The sequence below is a fragment of the Capricornis sumatraensis genome, chromosome 10 (assembly GCF_032405125.1).
Source record: "Capricornis sumatraensis isolate serow.1 chromosome 10, serow.2, whole genome shotgun sequence".
Lineage (NCBI taxonomy): Eukaryota > Metazoa > Chordata > Mammalia > Artiodactyla > Bovidae > Capricornis > Capricornis sumatraensis.
This window is the reverse complement of record NC_091078.1, coordinates 34,514,837-34,533,759: the sequence shown is the minus strand read 5'-3', so window position 1 is coordinate 34,533,759 and position 18,923 is coordinate 34,514,837. Positions and strand designations below refer to the sequence as shown.

The 18,923-nt window shown below is 37.8% G+C and overlaps 1 protein-coding gene across 1 annotated transcript in view; it reads left to right on the top strand.

Moving 5' to 3' along the window:
- RYR2 (ryanodine receptor 2) overlaps positions 1-18,923 on the top strand; it is a 578,200-nt gene that overhangs the window by 521,512 nt on the left and 37,765 nt on the right. The window contains exons 93-100 of the mRNA XM_068983081.1: positions 1,768-1,915; positions 5,545-5,631; positions 6,398-6,616; positions 8,070-8,200; positions 9,937-9,979; positions 12,626-12,759; positions 16,558-16,618; positions 18,197-18,343. Of these exons, the coding sequence (XP_068839182.1) occupies positions 1,768-1,915; positions 5,545-5,631; positions 6,398-6,616; positions 8,070-8,200; positions 9,937-9,979; positions 12,626-12,759; positions 16,558-16,618; positions 18,197-18,343 (970 nt within the window). The remainder of the gene's footprint in view (positions 1-1,767; positions 1,916-5,544; positions 5,632-6,397; positions 6,617-8,069; positions 8,201-9,936; positions 9,980-12,625; positions 12,760-16,557; positions 16,619-18,196; positions 18,344-18,923) is intronic.

Sequence of the window (18,923 nt, the reverse complement as noted above, 5' to 3'; positions counted from 1 at the left end):
CAGTTAAATATTTTATTTAAAATATTTTAAACACTTTGAAAGGAATATGCAATATATAGACACAAAGATACTTGAAGCCTGTAAAATTTTCAAACATATACAAAAGAGAGAAGGTTATAATGTACACCCATAAACCCATCACCTAGCTTTAATAAGGGCTTCCCTGGTAACTCAGCTGGTAAATACTCTGCCTGCAATGTAGGAGACGCTGGTTCAATTGCTGGGTTGCAAAGATCCTCTGGAAAAGAAAATGGCTACCCACTCCAGTATTTTGGCCTGGAGAATTCCATGGACTATATAATTCCATGGCATCACAAAGTGTCGGACACAGCTGAGTGACTTTCACTTTCACTTTAGTTCTAATAATTATTATCATTTTGCTAACCTTGTTTCATGTAGGTTTTCTTCTGCCAACCATCCCTACCACACACACACACACACACACACACACACACTCTTTGGGGCCTTCTGTGGGACAAGTTGTTTTAAAGAGAATACTAGTCACCATGTCATTTCACCTGTAAGTACCTTGTATACATTACTAATTGCTAAAGACTGTTTAAAGAACCATATTTATCATTCTACTATTTACACTAAACAAAATTTGCAATTCTTTAAATACTGTCTGCTGCTGCTGCTGCTGCTGCTGCTGCTGCTAAGTCGCTTCAGTCGTGTCTGACTCTGTGCGACCCCATAGATGGCAACCCACCAGGCTCCCCTGTCCCTGGGATTCTCCAGGCAAGAACACTGAAGTGGGTTGCCATTTCCTTCTCCAGTGGGTGAAAGTGAAAAGTGAAAGTGAAGTCGCTCAGTCGTGCCCTACTCTTAGCGACCCCATGGACTGCAGCCCACCAGGCTCCTCCATCCATGGGATTTTCCAGGCAAGAGAACTAGAGTAATAGCTGCTAAATATTTAAGCTTCAAGCTTCCTTTATTGTCTCAAAGGTGTATTTTTACCATTCGTTCGTTTGAATTAGGCCTCATATGAGGGTCACCGGTGTCTATTCTTCACAGTCAGAGCCATTCATTATCTCAGATCTTGCACTGTTGGATCAGTTGTAAAAATGGCCACGTAAAGGACTATAGCAGTGAAACACAGACAAACGTAACAGAGCTTGACAGTCATTTCAGTGGCAACTCTTAAATGTTAAAAATAATGTTGGAAAAGCCTCATGTGAGTTAAGTATGAGTTATATTATGTGGCTTACATGTATATCATTACATATATACATAAATACATCTCCGTGAAGGCTTGATATTCTGTACCTGGAGAGGTTTAGGTATCAAATTTCAGTGCTCCCAATTCCATTACTGTCTGCAGAATTAACATTGACATTCTCTATATCTGTCAACAACCAAATGCATATGCCTCTGATTTTAAATCCTAATAGCTAGTCAGTGTTAGAGACTGAACGTTAGAATTGAAAACTAAGGTATGTTGAAAGTCACAACCAAAAGAAAGTCTCCATTATTCCTTTTTCAGTTAACTATTTCATTGTACACTTGGAAAGGAATATGCTGGGTAGAGATACAAAGAAATTTAAAGCCTGTAAGATGTCCTATAGAGCTGAACTTCACAGAATTATCCATATATAGGAGGCTATGATAAGCCAGAAATTCTACCTCTAATTCTAAAATTAGAAGAGGTTTCAGTTATTAAAACTGATACTATGATTTAAATACTTGTATGTTTATATATTTTGGCATAAAACTTGTTCAGTTCTTTGGTGTCTGGATGGTTGATATTTCCCTCATTTGCGTTCATAGAGGAGAAGACGGAGAAAAAGAAGAAAAAGCCAAAGAAGACAAGGGTAAACAAAAACTGAGGCAGCTCCACACACACAGATACGGAGAGCCAGAAGTTCCTGAGTCAGCATTCTGGAAGAAAATCATAGCCTATCAACAGAAACTTCTAGTAAGATGTTTTAAAATGCATATTGTTTTTGATATATTGTAAGACCATAATCGTTTGGGTGCAGTAAATATCCACTGACCTTCCCTCGGGTGGTAATCAGGGAACCAAGTCAGCCCTGAACGTATATTGTATGTGCCCATCTTAGTGTTTATATGTTAAAATCAATGTCTTGCTCCATGGCTCCCTATTGTCAAACCCATAATCTCTGCACACATTCCCGTGACCTGAGACCATGTGATTTAGTGACTGCCAGCATCTTCCCGAAAGGACATTTTAAGGGTAAGTTAATTAACATACCCCAAGGCTCCCTCTTTGCAGGATGCTATGTAAGGCTCTGCAATACATGATAGCAAAACAAACCTTCTAGGGGACAAGCAATTCATCTTGATGTTTCAGAGTGGGGGTAGTCAATCTTTCTTGAATTGCCCTTTGATTAAAAATCCAGTTATAAAAATATTAATGCAGTGAGCTAACTCTCCAATGATAAGAAGAAGATCTATTCAAAATTATTCTTAAAATGGAAATAAGTAAAAAAGTGAAAGATGAGGGAGAAGATAGTTCTTTATGTAGTATCCTAAACATTTTTCAGAAATGTTCCTTTAGTTAATAAAATATCTGCTTAAATGTGGAAAACAAGGAAGATGTAGTTCTCTATTCCTCTTCATACAGGATGGAATTGTTAAAAATTTTATCCGAAAGACCTTTTATATGAGTATGTATGTATATGTGTGTAAATATTATATATTTGTATCATATAAATAGGAAAAGATTGGGAGATGAATGTCTCAAATAAACCTACATGAGGTACTGACCAAAAATGTCAGACCTAGAAATTAAGAACAGCACTCCATAATAAAGCCATTTGAAAGGCAAAATCATATTTAACCTTTGAGGAAAAAAAAGACCAAAAACTCATATAGTATAGAACTTCACCTATAAGGAAAATGGATTGTTCTTAGTCATGATATATTCTAACTGCTTATACATAAATGGATATATATGACATATTTTAAATAATTTACAGATATATATTTTATTAATAGAACTATGTTTTCTTAAACTACAGTGTATGTTTCCTGCATTATTTAATACAGAGTAGACAGAATGCAAATGTTTCTAAGGCAACTCTGGATAATCCACGGTTTGGTTTGCTGTCACCGTAGCTATGGCGGCAGGTGTGGTCTGGCTAGGGTGTGAGGTTGTACAGGTGCTGTGATAAGCTGTAGCAGCCCCAGTGGGTTCCTGAAGACTTGGTGTAACCACAGTTGAACAAAGCAAGTAGTAGAGGTTTTTTCCCTCATCCTTCTGTCCCAGAGGTGCCTTCTTTCCTGTTTCTCTTTGCACTGTCACTTTCTTTGCTCACCTTTTGCATGCACAAGCCTAATCATGGCCGCATCAGGTGCCACAGTGCCTCTCATGACGCCAGTCTTTGTGACCTCCCAGCTCAGATAACCAAAGTCGCTAACCCAGCCCCTGTAACCCAGTCCCACCTTCTAAGGAGAACCAGTGTGACTGACCCAGTTTGGATGTGGTGGCCAACTTTGGTCCTATAAATGGTAGCAGAACAGTCAGGATCATATGTGGGGAGATGACACCATCCAAGTCGGGTGTGCCGTGGAGAGGGATAACTAATGAAGTGTCATTCTGATTTGGCCTTAGAATCCTAAAGCCCCTGATATATCCAGATAGATACTTTCTGATCATCTCGCGGAGAAGGCAATGGCACCCCACTCCAGTACTCTTGCCTGGAAAGTCCCATGGATGGAGGAGCCTGGTGGGCTGCAGTCCATGGGATCACGAAGAGTCGGACACGACTGAGCAACTTCACTTTCACTTTTCACTTTCACCCATTGGAGAAGGAAATGGCAACCCATTTCAGTGTTCTTGCCTGGAGAATCCCAGAGACAGGGGAGCCTGGTGGGCTGCCATCTATGAGGTCGCACAGAGTCGGACATGACTGAAGTGACTTAGCAGCAGCAGCAGTCATCTCGCACTTAATATTAAAACAAATTCTTGGTATGTCCCAAAATCTTTTCACTTAAACCCACTTCTGGTCCAATTAGTGTTTTGCACTTTTCCCCCATAGCTCAATAAATGACACCAAGCATTTACTTACTTGCTCAGACCCCAGAATCCAGAAGTTTCCATCTCTTGAGTCCTTTCCTCTTTCCTACCTCAGATAAATCCAAGAATAATTCTCAGCTCTCTCTCTTTCAAATATATCCAGAATCTTCCCAGTTCCTACCATTTCCACAGTCACCGCTAGTTCAAACCACCACCATCAATATCCTCTTTCTGCATCCTGCAGTAACTTTCTAACTGGTCCCCTGCCTTCCATGCCTCCAGTCTACTCTGTACACAGTAGCTGGAATCGTCTTTCCAAATCATTATCCGATCGCATCAAGCCCTCTTCAGCTCCTTCAAGAGCTTGCCATCTCATTTACAGTAAAGTAGTAATTCCAGTTATAATAATAAGATTAATGATTACCTTCCCCTATAGTAACTTATCTAATCCTCATAACAAACTTATGAGACAGATTTTGTTGTTATCCCCACATTGGTGGTGGTGGTAGTGAAGTCGCTCAGTCGTGTCCGACTCTTTGCGACCCCGTGGGCTGTAGCCTACCAGGTTCCTCTGTCCATGGGATTCTCCAGGCAAGAATACTGGAGTGGGTTGCCATTTCCTTCTCCAGGGGATTTTCCCAACCCAGGGATCGAACCCAGGTCTCCCGCATTGGAGGCAGACGCTTTAACCTCTGAGCCACCAGGGATCCCCACTTTACAAGTAGGAAAAGTGATGCTTACAAGAGTGATTAAGTCTCTTGTCCACATCCTGCAGTGAGGAAGTGGTGGGGTCAGGCTTCATACCCAGGCAGTGTGGTCCCAGCAATCAGATACTGAACCACTGCACTAGGGGCAACACTTTTTCTTTTTCTAACATTTCTTTTGTGTTTATGGAGATATACCTTACAAGCAACAGTTAAGTCTACAGACTTCAATTGTACAGCTCAGCTGGATAAATGTTTACACACATAACATCTGTGTAGTGACCATTATCCACAGCACAAAGCACAGACTTTTTATCAAAGGCCTACAGAACGGTGTCCCCCCAACCTCTCTGACCTCATTCCTTCCCGCTCTCTCCTCCTCTCACTGTGGTACCTCCTCACTGTCCATCAAACACACCAGCATCACTCAGAATTCAGGACCTTTGCCCTCCAAGCTCTTTCTATGACGTTCCCTTCCCGCAGTTGTTCACTTGATTATTGTCCTATGGCATCTAGGCCTCAGCTCAAATGTCACCTCCTAAGAACCTTCCCTGACCACCCATCCAGATAGTACCCCCTTCTCTAAGTCCTTAGTCTGATGGATTTTTCTTCATAGCATTTACCATTCCCGGAAATTAGGCTATTTTTTATCTGTGAGTGTGCTTCTTTATATCTGTCTACTCTGTGATGGTTTAAGTTTTCTTATTCACTATTATGTTGACAGCACCAATCATGGGACTTAATAAATGGGAGGCCCTCAAGAAACAGTTTTTGGTAAATGTATGAATGCTTTATTTCAACTGCCTGAAAATTTCAAATCTCTTGATTCAATGACCTTTTAATAATTTTTTTCACCTTCAGAACTATTTTGCTCGCAACTTCTACAATATGAGAATGTTAGCCTTATTTGTCGCATTTGCGATCAATTTCATCTTGCTCTTTTATAAGGTACGTATGTCTTAGTCTCTTAATAACCAATATGAAACTACAAGTTGACTGAATTGAATGTAATGATTTGACGGATCCACTAGTAAGCACATGGATACCTTTTCTGAAATGTATTTTGATGAAAGAGAAAACCTGAATCTCAGGCACATCGCTGACTGTCTAGGACAGCAAGACTAGATTAGCTCCTTCGCATTGAGAAATGCCCCCACTGAAGAATATGGGATTTTAGAGGGTTTCCCCCAGTACTTATAGCCTGATTTGGCTGGATATATCACATGTATGAATATGTCACATGTATCTTGGTATGGCATACTTGTATTCCATTAAATTCTTTTGATCATTGAGAAGACAGCTTAGCCATCTAATTTTCCCCTACATGCATTTTAACCCTGGTAACTGGTTAGACTAGAGGGAATTTTTAAAATATGGTCATTATTTGCCTTTTTTTTTTCTATTGAATTTTAGTTGATTTACAATGTTGTCTAAGTTTCAGTTGTATGGCAAAGTGATTCATTTATGTGTGTGCCTACACATATATTTTCTTTCTGAGATTCTTTTTCATTATAGATTATTATAAGATACTGAATATAGTTCCCTATGCTGGGTTTTTGAAAAGCTATCCTTTCAGCCTATGCCTTTAGTCTTTTCATCATGCAGTGGCTTCACATCCAGCTATTTGTTGATAAGGCAGAGTTTCCATTGTTTCTTGTTTACCCTAATCTCTTAGAGAAAATGAACTGACTGTTCTCTAAATGGTTTGGATCAGGTCTCCACTTCTTCTGTGGTTGAAGGAAAGGAACTACCCACTCGCAGTTCAAGTGAAAATGCCAGAGTTAGCAGCTTGGACCGCAGCTCGCCTAGAATCATCGCAGTGCACTATGTGCTGGAGGAGAGCAGTGGCTACATGGAGCCCACACTGCGGATATTAGCCATTCTGCACACGGTCATCTCTTTCTTCTGCATCATTGGATACTACTGCTTGAAAGTAAGATAGTAAGCCACTAAGGAACTTGTGCATGTTGTTCTGGGGCAGCAGATTCTGAGGTCAAAACTGCAGACACATAGTTTATTAGGGACTGTTCCATCAATACCTGAGGGGCAAAGGGAAGAAGCAGCCTGGGGAAGAGAGAACAGTGGGGCTACAGTACAGACCCAACAGGGCATGTCACAGCCTCTGTTCTGAGGTTGAGACACCCCTTCAGGGTGGTGCTGGGCTGGGGGCATTGGAGCCTGGCCTTTAGAGCTTACTGGCTACAGGCTGCCCTGGGAAGGGGATGTGGCTGTCACATTGTAGTTTTTTTTTTTTCCCCCACAGTAATTATTCACATATGGAAAATTTCACCTATATCTTGATAGCACAGCAGTGACCAACCCACTATGTACTAGCAATGTTCAATGTAGTAAAAATTCTAGAAATATATCATATTCAATCTCTAAGTCGTTTCAGTTATTCTGCTATTAGGCACATATTTCTCACCATCCTTGGCAGAAATGCTTCACAGTTTGTCACACATCACCCAGGAAACAGTGTAGCTTCATTCCTAGACCCTTGTTGAAGGGAGTAGTGTAGTTTGGTGAACAGAACTCAAGGTTGTCTCTCCAAGTGCTCAGAGCTTCACAGTAACTTTGCAAACCTCTTTTATCTTTTCCTGACATGGCACTGTTACGCTGCAGGGCTTTTGTTTCACTGTTCCCTGCTTCTGATTGGGAAGCTTATACAAGACTTTCGAAAAACTAGGGTCCAGAGTAAATTATTAGAATGTAACGTTTTCTTCAGAAACACCTCTACCTCCCTTTCCTTCCCTTGTTTTATGAGAGGAAACTGGGGGGGGGGGGGGGGGGTTCTTAGATACTTCCACAGTGTTTGCATCTTTTTTGCATCTGTGTCATGTGTAAACTCTGTGCATATGAAAAGAGTGTCAGTAAATTCTGGAGACATTTTGGCAAATTGACAAACATTTTTGCTGATGTTGAAATTAAAATTTATTTCAAAATAACATATAAGCATGCTGAGCATACAGTTATTAAAGAGATTTTTCAAAGCTCTAAAATTTTTTTAAAGTATGCATATTGGAACATTATAAGTGCTATCTTTTACAGCATCCATATATATATGTATATATTAATGCAAAAGAAAAGAAATTTTGTATAATCTTTTTCTCAATATTTAAAATTTATTTCATTAATGCAAATTATCTATGAACCTCTCTATGTTTAAAAGCATATGCATACATATACCTACACTATCTTCTGTTTTTCTGAAACCTCTAGATGCCTCTTTCTGCCTAAATATAGCTGGTTCATTTTCACTCATTTTTTACTTTCCTGGAAGTAACATGGGAAATATTTCTTTCCAAAACCTGTTTTGTATAGATAGTGACCACAAGAGATCCCAGTTAATGTAAACTAATTTTAGCATGTTTATTTTTCAAATGTAGGTCCCACTGGTTATTTTTAAGCGAGAAAAGGAAGTAGCTCGAAAATTGGAATTTGATGGGCTTTATATTACAGAACAGCCTTCAGAAGATGATATTAAAGGCCAGTGGGATAGACTCGTAATCAACACACAGTGAGTAAAGAATTAGATAAGACATTTCTGTGCTCAGAAAATTTCAGGACATAAAATACGTTGCCAGAGTTCCTGCAGATTTGTCAAAAGTTTAGCAGAAGTGAATAATAGTTATATATTCAGCCAAGAAAACCAAATGACTGAGCTCTATCATCCTGTTAATGGATGCCATCAATTTTTGCCCTGTGTGTTCTGATTTCCTCCATCAAAAATGGCTTTAAGTCCATTTCCACAGCAGTAATGGAACTTAACATCCATTACTCAGTGTTCAGGGAAGTGTGTACACAACCTGCAATGCAAGGTTATCTCACAGAAAAGCATAGAGGAAGCCAAAATTATTCATTAAGGAAAGGGCTGTAGCATTAAAGGCAAAAATATTGAATTTCACATGTTTAATCTGAGTTGGAAATTTTTAATTGGTATCATCCAGCAGTCTGGTATATACCTAGCTAAGCATTATGACATGTAAAATATGACAGAAAAAATAAGTAAGTGCTTTTTCTGTGTGCTAATTATTTAGCCTTACAAGATCAAAATCCAAATGACTAGCTGTTGCTTCAGATATAAATCCATCATTGAAGTCTAATATACACTATTAGAGGTATTAATGATACAATATTTTTTAGTAGTTTGTACTAATTTAGTGAAATAAATTCTTTTTAATTGTAATTATTTTTTTTATTCTTAAAAAGTTATGATTTCTAGTAAGTTCAAATGGGGATGATTTATATGTGTGTTATTAACATTTGAAGGGCAGCCCTGTAGCTCAGATGGTAAAGAATCTGTCTGCAATACAGGAGACCCAGGTTCGATCCCTTGGTTGGGAAGATCCTCTGGAGGAGGGAATGGCAACCCACTCCAGTATTCTTGCCTGGAGAATCCCATGGACAGAGGAGCCTGATGAGCCACAGTCCATGGGGTCACAAAGAGTCAGACACGACTGCGCGACTAGCCATAGCACATAGCCATATAAACAGTTACTCTAAATGCTCAGTATTTTGTTTGAAAGTGAAGTCACTCAGCTGTGTCTGACTCTTTGCAACCCCGTGGACTGTAGCCCACCAGGCTCCTCAGTCCATGGGATTCTCCAGGCAAGAATAGTGGAGTGGGTTGCCATTTCCTTCTCCAGGGGATCTTCCCAACCCAGGGATTGAACCTGGGTCTCCCACATTGCAGGCAGACGCTTTAACCTCTGAGCTACCAAGGAAGCCCAATATTTTGTTTAGCAACTCTATTTATTAATACTAAATCCAATCAAGTGTGTCCCCTTAGGTGAATTCTTAAGATGCCAGCATCATGTGATGATAATATGCTCAGTTTCCTTGAGTTTTCTCAAGGTGGGAATGAGTTTTTTTTTTAAACTTCATAAGAGAAACAAGGATAGATTTTTAGATACTTTAATGTTTTAAGGACAATTGACAAAGAAATGTATATATTGACATATTGTACACAAATAAAAATATAACTCCTTAGTAATAAACATGTTCATATTTTTATCCATAACAATATTAGTCCATATGTTTTGTGATTTACATGGATATATTAACATTTAAAATAATATTTAATATTCTTATAGAAAATTATGGAATAAGATGGGAAAAATACATTGTAATTTCTGTGGAAAAAACATGTTTACATATTATTTTTAGTATTTTGTTTATTCCAAACAATATATTGTTATTTATCATTTTTTTAAATGATACTATATTTTACTTCTGTGCTTTTGTATCTTTTAGGTCATTTCCCAACAACTACTGGGACAAATTTGTTAAAAGAAAGGTAATACTAATTACAGCACTTTAAATTTTCTATTTTTTCCTAAAATGCAATTCAGATTTTAATTTGCTGTGGCTCATATGTAGAATGAGATATTGAGGTATGCTTTATCTGTCAATGTCATTTCAAAATGGAAATAGGATTGAATATGAGTTTCAAAAATTTCACAAGAAATCCATACTCTGCAGCTAAAAATTAAATAAGCATTGCTCATCCACCCATCCTCTGACTCAGATGATTAAACGTGCTCAGCCTGTACATTAAAAAGAACTGGTAAGAATTTTCTCTGAGATTGGGTGACTGACTGAAGGTTCTTTTCTGATAAGCCAGCTAAGTTACCAGGGCTGGGATCCTCCCTTACAATAAAGAAGTAAAGTTGTATAACAACAGATGACTAAATTTTATTTACTTTATATAAACTTCAAAGACCTTTTTATTTTGATAGTTTTTTTTCTTCTGATGCACACTGCATCATAGGATGGTAAAAAGAAGACAGATAGTTAAGACTGTCAGCTCTGATTTTGAGAGTCAAGCATTATCTATACTCTTCCTACCACATATTTTCAAATGTAGATCACTTTTTAAAGAAAATATAATAATGCACACACAGTACTTGTATATTGTAAAATACAGTCAACATTATTTTGCATCTCCTCCTTATTCCTTGAACCCTCCAGTTGCCACGCTGAATCAATTCATGCCATATACCATAATGAGTTGTAGCTCTCATGTATATATATGGTCTGAGGTAGAATAGCCACAAATATCTGCTGAATGAAATGATCTTTTCCCCCTTTGATTCCACCAGTTTAGTGGGACTCAGAGGGTGTTTGGTGATTAGCAGCTGCAAATTTTTTGTTACCAGTCTGAGGGGAGAAAGAGAGTTTGCCAAGAATTTAAATCAAGTACATCATTTCAAATGAAGCACATTAAAGAAAACAGAACAACACACAAAACCCTCAAGACTTTCTAGTTGGAAGGAGCAGAATGTGTGCTGATTTTCGTTTTGGTGCAAGTTTTTTGTCTCCTTGTGACCACAAAGTAGTAGCATTGCACTAATGCGTCATCCAAATTAGGCCAGAGCTTTGAAAGAATAATTTTTAAGTAATTTAAAGTAGATGATTTGAATATTTTATTCATATTAATTATTTAACAGTATAAAGAAGCAACTTTAAGTTGTCTCCAAAGGAAATGATATATCTAGAGTCAAATAAGTAGACAAATTGTAATTGCGGCTAAGACTCTTCATGGCGTTCCTGCTCTGGGGTGCAATTTGTCCTCCTGGGTGAGAATATAGCCCCTAAAGAACTCCCACTCAGATCAGCCCAGCCCCTTTTCAGTACTGGGAGAATAATGCAAAACAAATTGTTCTAATGAACCTAAATAGTATACATTCATAGGATTTTAAACTACCATTGCTCTTTTATGTTTTATTTCACTCTACCTGTTTGTACACATTCCAAAAATGCTTATTTTAGTTTCCGCTAATCCTTTCTTTCTTTCTGTTTATATATTTTTCCGTCACCTGCTCTCCTCTTTTATTTAACAGTCCCCCTCCTTTCTCTCTGGCTCCCAGTGCCTTTGTTTCTCCTGCATCCCTTTTCCTTGCTTTCTTACCCCTCTTTTGCTGCCAGTTCTCTCTGCTTCTGGGCTTCTTTCATTACTTTTGCTGTTGCCTCCATTTTCACTGATGTGCAGGATCCTCACGGTATATAAACCCTAGGCCAAGCGTTGCTATATAAGAGACAGAGGTGTGAGCTCACAGGTGATCTGTGAGCCCACGTTTAGGCATTGATTTAAAAACCCAGTACTTGGGCAAAGCCAGGCCAACGTGACAGGACAGAGGGGCAAGGAAATCAAGGGGGGTTGCTAAGAAGTGATTCTAGTGATGGATAAAACATCTATACTAGAATTAACTGAAGACCTGAGGATGGTGACGAGGTTTCAGGTTCAGGTGGAGACCACAGAGGGAATACCAGCATGTCGTGACCGTCCCAGTGGCGTGCTGTGCTCTATGCAGGAGACCTTTGCTGAGTCAGCCTTTCCTGGATGCTTCCTCATCTGCTCTTTTGCCAGGCCTACCAACCCTGTGCATGTTACATTCTCTAAGATACAGTTTCTTTGTCTGCAGAGCAGGATGCTAATAAGAGCCCCATGATGGAAAACAAGTCAAAATTCTTAGCATAATTCCCGGCATAAAGTATGAATTTGGTAGAAGTTACCTTATTCCATTACCTCCCACCACCCCTTTACCCATTTCCTTCAGCCCATCTTCTATTTGCATGCCTTCCTCTTGCCTTGGAAATCATGTTCTTCAGCTAGGTATTATTTAAAATGCTTTAAGTAGACTTGCCTGGCAGTCCAGTGGTTAGACCCCACATTTCCAATGCAGGGGGTGCAAGTTCGATCCCTGGTCGAGGAACTAAGATCCCACATGCGGTGCAGCATGCCCTAAATAAATAAATGCTGTTAAATTCACTTAGACCTTAATAGTATGATCATAGAACATGAGCTGTAAGTTAGATTTTTAAGTGAACTTGAAAGTAATACATATATTATGTATTAAAATCCTCTGATGTTTTTATGTGCCTACAGAGATGAGACTACTTAATGGTGGAGGTCTGTAAAATGCTTTTATTCTTGCCCCAGGTTATGGATAAATATGGAGAGTTCTATGGCCGAGACAGAATCAGCGAGTTACTTGGCATGGACAAAGCTGCCTTGGACTTCAGTGATGCCCGGGAAAAGAAGAAGCCAAAGAAAGACAGCTCCCTGTCAGCTGTGTGAGTGTTAATTCTGCTCTATTCAAGATGTAGGTAGAAAGGAGGAAAAATGAATACACTTCTAAATTTGTTAGTGCATTGATTTCCTTTCCTTCAATGTAGAAGAACAGAGAGATGAGCAAAACAGTATATATACAAAATCTGCTTTTGTATTTCTGAGCTCTGGAATCATTAGATTTAATCTATAACTTTTGAACATGTCTTTTTTTGTTATTTATATAAAGCAAGAAAAAAAGATTTATGTTCTTAATTTGATTTGCCTTTTTACCCCTAAATGCCACTTAAGTCGAAGTCAGAGGTACAAAAATATAATATTTGACTATGTTTTCTTAAAGCTTCCTACTTGAAAAGAAGTTAATTTTCTTATTTTGGAAAAGGGAGTCATGTAAGCCTTTTATTAGAAATGTTCAAAGTTCATATCCTTTTATTATAATTGTTATATTTTATTTAAATAGCAAAGACTTGGTACCATGTTATCATACTATTACTTAGAAAGTTTACATTAAAATGAGGCACCCTTATATAGTATTTGCATGGAATGTTATGATATAACTAGGAGAATGTAAACTGGTTGACTTCACCAGAAACTAACTTTCACACACACGTGTAGTGTGAGTATATATATGTATACCTCTATTTCTATTTTACAAATTTAATCAACTATAATCTGAAAATAAATGTAAAGCCCACATGCTTTTAAAAAGTAATTTCTTATTGTAGTCACAACAATTTTAGAAAAAAGCAGTGGTTACCGTCCCTTATTTAGGTGCATTTAAGGTGTCAGTCAACTAGGTATGTGATGATTTCTTTGAAAACATAAATATTTAAGGTTCTGTAGAGCAGTGTTAGATTGTCTTAGATAAATATTTTAGTTAGCATTAAAAAAGACACTTTGGCTGACCTATCTTTTTGGTCATTTTTTTTTTCTCTCTGAAGCCTTGGTTAGAACTAGTTGAGTCTAAAAATAATGTGAACCCAGTTGAAAAGTGGTTCAATAAGCAAATATGTAACAGAAATTATGAACTTAAGTTTAAAGTATTATCTGGTACTTTAAGAAAACAAATACGTTTCCTAAAGACCAAATCACTATATATAAGAAGAAACACAGTTGATAACCCTTAGGCATTAAGACCTTTATGTTAGAATATCATGTGAAACAAGGACAGTGGTGAAAAGTATGCTGAGTTTCCCACCAACATTTTCAGATCCCTGATAAGCAAGGTAGAATTAAATAGTTTTACTGAATTATGCATTTTACATGGGCTTCCCTTGTGGCTCAGCTGGTAAAAAATGTGCCTGCAATGCAGGAGACCTGGGTTCGATCCCTGGGTTGGGAAGATCCCCTGGAGAAGGGAAAGGCTACCCACTCCAGTATTCTGGCCTAGAGAATTCCATAGACTATACAGTCCTTGGGGTCGCAGAGTCGGACACGACTGAGCAACTTTCACTTTCACTGAATTATGCATTTACATGGTCATGTTTGTGACTGGAAAATAAGTCTGAAAAAACAGAAAAGTTTAGACTACTGTTTTACTATGAACAGTTGTAAATTAGTGGAATTTTCCACTGTTTTACATAGTAAATATTTGCGGGTTTGACCGCTAGAAAAGTACCAAGACACTAATGTGGATTTTATTAATACCATTAAATAGAGATAATAAAATTACAGTTTGCTAGTGAATAACACACATCACTAGGAAAAAATTTACATGTAGTGTTCCTTTATTAAAGTGTTTAAAAAGATGGAGTTTTAAAAGATGATCTGGTTTCTATATGAATATTATCTTAATGTGAACATTTGCATACAGGATGATTCATGTATCTGTGTGTGCATGTATTTATCAATCAAACATAGAGGGCTTGGTATGTGCACATTTGGGATTCCCTGGTGGCTCAGTGGTAAAGAATCCACCTGCTAATGCAGGAGACCTGGGTCAGGAAGATCCCCTGAAGAAGGAAGTGGCAACCTGCTCCAGAATTCTTGCCTGGGAAATTCCATGGACAGAGGAGCCTGGCGGGCTAGTCAGTGAGGTAGCAAAAGAGTTGGAAATGACTTAGGGACTAAACAACAGCAGCGACAAACATGCGCATTTAAATAGGTGGCCACCTGCCCTGCTGGGGTAGAATGGCCTCCAACAGCCAGACAGCCTGCATGCTTCTTCACTATGTGTCTTCATGGAGTGAGAGGGGCGCTTGTATCTCAGAGCGCTTGGGCTTCTAGTTTACCTCAGAACCAAGCCCTGTGGCTGGGGAGGCCGTGACTGGTCTAGATCAGCTGTGCTCCATCCCTGAGGGTGGAGTCAGCTCTGCCCAAAGAGCATTCCTGCCACCATTAGTGAGAAGAGAGTACTGTGTACTACAAAATGCTTTTCGTGCAGTTGGTAGGACTTGCTACCCTAAATAATGATAGGGATAGAAAAGAACTAATCATAAGAATAAATTTTTAAATCACGAAAGTACCATGGGAAATTCAGACATCCTGATAAAACCGTTATTTTATTTTGGATTGGTTTCATGGAATACAATTATGCTCTCATGCAAATTGAAACCTATTGTAAATATTCATGAAACCTTAAAAATGATTACTTAAAATAACAAAACTACAACTCAAAGACAGTTTTATTTCCTTAAAAGTAAAAGATTCTAGGCTAAAGTAAATTAAACCTTAACTCCAAGGGGAAAAACCTCCTATGAAATCAACTTAAAAAAAAAAGAAAGAAATCAACTTTAGATGATAAACTATTTATCACTGCACTTATAACTTAAGATTGGCCTAATTAAAGAAATGATTAAAAAAGTAATTAAAGACTAAAACAAACAAAAAAAACTAAAACATTATCTCTAGAGAAGCCCTTTTGAAAACAGCACTAAAAATTACATCTTATAATTATATCAATTCCTAGAATTATGGGAAGGCTAACAAAATTATAATTTCTAGCCCTATAAACCAATGCAAGTTCTGAAAAAAGAAAGCTGAAAAGTATATTTTAATACATGTCTATTTTATTCTGCAAAGATCAAAAATATTTATGTTGCAATTCATTCATTCAACATTATTCAATATTATATGATACACTGCCTGTATCATATAATGTGCTTGGTGCTGGGGATTTTAGAGACTAGTGAGAGAGGTGTAAATACATGTACATACATACACACCTACAGCTACAAAACTGGGACATGATTATAAAGGGAGGTGACTACGAAGTGCTGTGGGAACCAAGGGGAAGGGTTAAATTCCTTTTTGGATAGAGAAGGATGTGAGAAGGGGGCATTTCTGAAATCAAAAGGAAACAAAAACAGAACCAATAAGCCCCTTCACTGGCAAAATCAGTACAGTTATAAAGTAAGTGTGGATATTTATGCAGGTTTTTATTAATTAAATGAAAAATAATTCTGTTGGTATGCAATTACAAATGTATAGCTAAAAGTTAGGGAGGAAAGTCGTGATATACCTATGTTGATTAATTTGTACAATTTTCAGGAATAGACATAAAGTGTTTATCTTACATTTAATGTAGAGAAAAGAAAAGGTCAAAAAAACCTATTTTTAAATAATAGAAGATATAATGATGCTTTGTTTTGTTTTCTAAGATTCCTCTAAAAAAATCACAAAACTCTGGAATACATTGTCCAACGGAGCTCTCAACCTCTTCCCTGGGCGCCTGAACTAGAACTAATCTTCTGAGATGGTTGCCAGCCCTACCCCATCCCATGGGGAGTGAATGCCAGCAGGCTCTTGCAAGCCTGTGAGCCTTTGCTTCATGTACATATCTACAAATTCTTTTGTTTTTCCAGACTGAACTCTATTGATGTGAAGTATCAGATGTGGAAACTAGGAGTCGTTTTCACTGACAACGTAAGCTACCTTCAATACCACAAAGTAAAACACACTCTGATTAGATGAGTTTCCTGGGCTTCAGCAGGTGGAAAGATGGCTACTTAAGAAAGTTATTCAAATATCGGTTCATTTAATACTGACCATATCTGAGAAAAACTGAGAGAAATACATGATTCATCAGCCCATCTTTCATTCCATCTCTTTCAATAGCTGAAAGATTAAAATGAAAATATATTTACACAAGAAAATGAAACAGATGAAAATTCATGTGTATTTTCATTCAGGTTTTAGTTGAACAATGGCATTCTTCAAAATTTTTACAGATGTTAGAAACTTCTAAATAAGTTGTTTAAAGTTTTTCTTAACATTGATTGCAATCCATTTGTTTCTGCCAAGTTAGGTACATTATTGTGTTCTTTTTATTGATGGATCTTCCTTTTATCAAAGAGCCTATGAGTTAAACTATAGGACCCACATATATGTACAAATATTAGGAAAAAAATCACCCATGACTAAAAGCCACCAGCTGTCAAGGCAGACAGTCGCATTATAGTACCTCATTGGTTCAATAGCTTGACATTTTTGAATCTTAGAATTTTCAGTTTAAATAACTGTTACTGTCAATTGTTTTTAATGCTACTATTTGCTGCTGATGAGTTGTGAGAGAGAATCTTGAAACATGGCTGAACACATTGACTACAGTTTTTTCTGTAGATCTCAGCTCATCCCTTCATTCTTGCTTCTTAATTTTTTTGCCATCTTCTCACATCCACTCAGAAAGGAATGTAAGAATATCCCCTAAGGCCTTCTGCTGTTCTCTCTTCTGTGCTTTCTTCCTTGGACATCTCATTTAGTCTCAAAAAATCTCACTCCAATCTTAGCACTGACTTTTACAGTGAACCTTACTTCCATTCTCCTAAAGACCTGTGACACCCCTCTCCCGCGTACTCTTAACCTCTGTCTCTACCCCTGCCTCATCCAGTCATGGCCCAGAATCCTGGGTATCTTAGGGAACCCTCCAAAGTGCTCAAACTCGTCCTGAAATATCTTTTGCCAACTGCTAGTAAGGTGCCTTTCAGCTAACTTCTCATCTAACAGTGGAAGCAGCTTCCCTGAAAAAAAAGAAGGTCACTCAGCGCAGCTACACATGGCAACATATAAGGATATTTTGGGTTGTCATGACTGGGAAAAGGGAATGCCGGTGGCAGCTGGGGAGTAGAGACCAGGAATGCTGCTTGCAAACCATCCTACAATGCACACGATGGCACCCAGGACAAAAAGTTAACTGGCCCAAACTATCAGTAGCACTGAGGCTGATATAAGCTGCTCTTGAATAGTGAGTCAATTCATTTTTCTCTGTGGGAGGATAAATAAAAACAACCACTCTGGTACAAAGGAGAGAATGGGTGGCATTGAACTCTGCAGAATGAACTAAATAAAAATAAAATACACAAACTCATATAACTAATTGGAATTATATGACTATATAATCAAAAGATAAAGTCAATGGAGCATTTAGAATGAGATCAGAGTAGCTTTTGACCATAATATATATTCTATTTTCTGACATTCTTTTCTCTGATTTCATCTTAATAGTCCTTCCTCTACCTTGCCTGGTATATGACCATGTCCATTCTTGGACACTACAACAACTTTTTTTTTGCTGCTCATCTTCTGGACATTGCTATGGGATTCAAGACGTTAAGAACCATCTTGTCATCAGTAACTCACAATGGCAAACAGGTAAACGTTTATCTTTTTTTTCTTTCCCCTGTACAAACTGAAAAAATTAACAAATATTCCAACAGAAGTAAAACCAAACCTCAGATGACAGTGTACAGTTTTAAAGCTTTTGTGGATAGAGGAGCTGTACTTTTTCTCCTGGAAACCATAAGGATTTGTAGTTTGAGAGTCCCCTAGACCTACGTTCAAGTCTTGGTATGGCTGATTTAGCTTTGTGACCCTGGATAAATTATTTACCATTCCTAAATCTCAACTCCCTCATTTTGAATGAAAACGACAAAAGTACCTACCATACCAGGGTTTTGTGAGAATTTAAAATAAAAACATAAATATGGAGGTCTTAGCACAGGCCCTGGCACAATAAATTCTCAGGAAAAATAGTTATTGTTTTATTCCTAATATTTGCTTTTTTTGATACTGTGGGGAAACCCAAGCAAGCTGCAACATCCTAACACACTGGTTGCATTAGTAACAAAACAGATGCTGCATCTGTAATTAATACAGTATTTTAAACCGGATATTCTTGGGCTCTCTTCTCCACTTTTATATTAGGCAAAAAGAGTAATAATTTTCACACTTG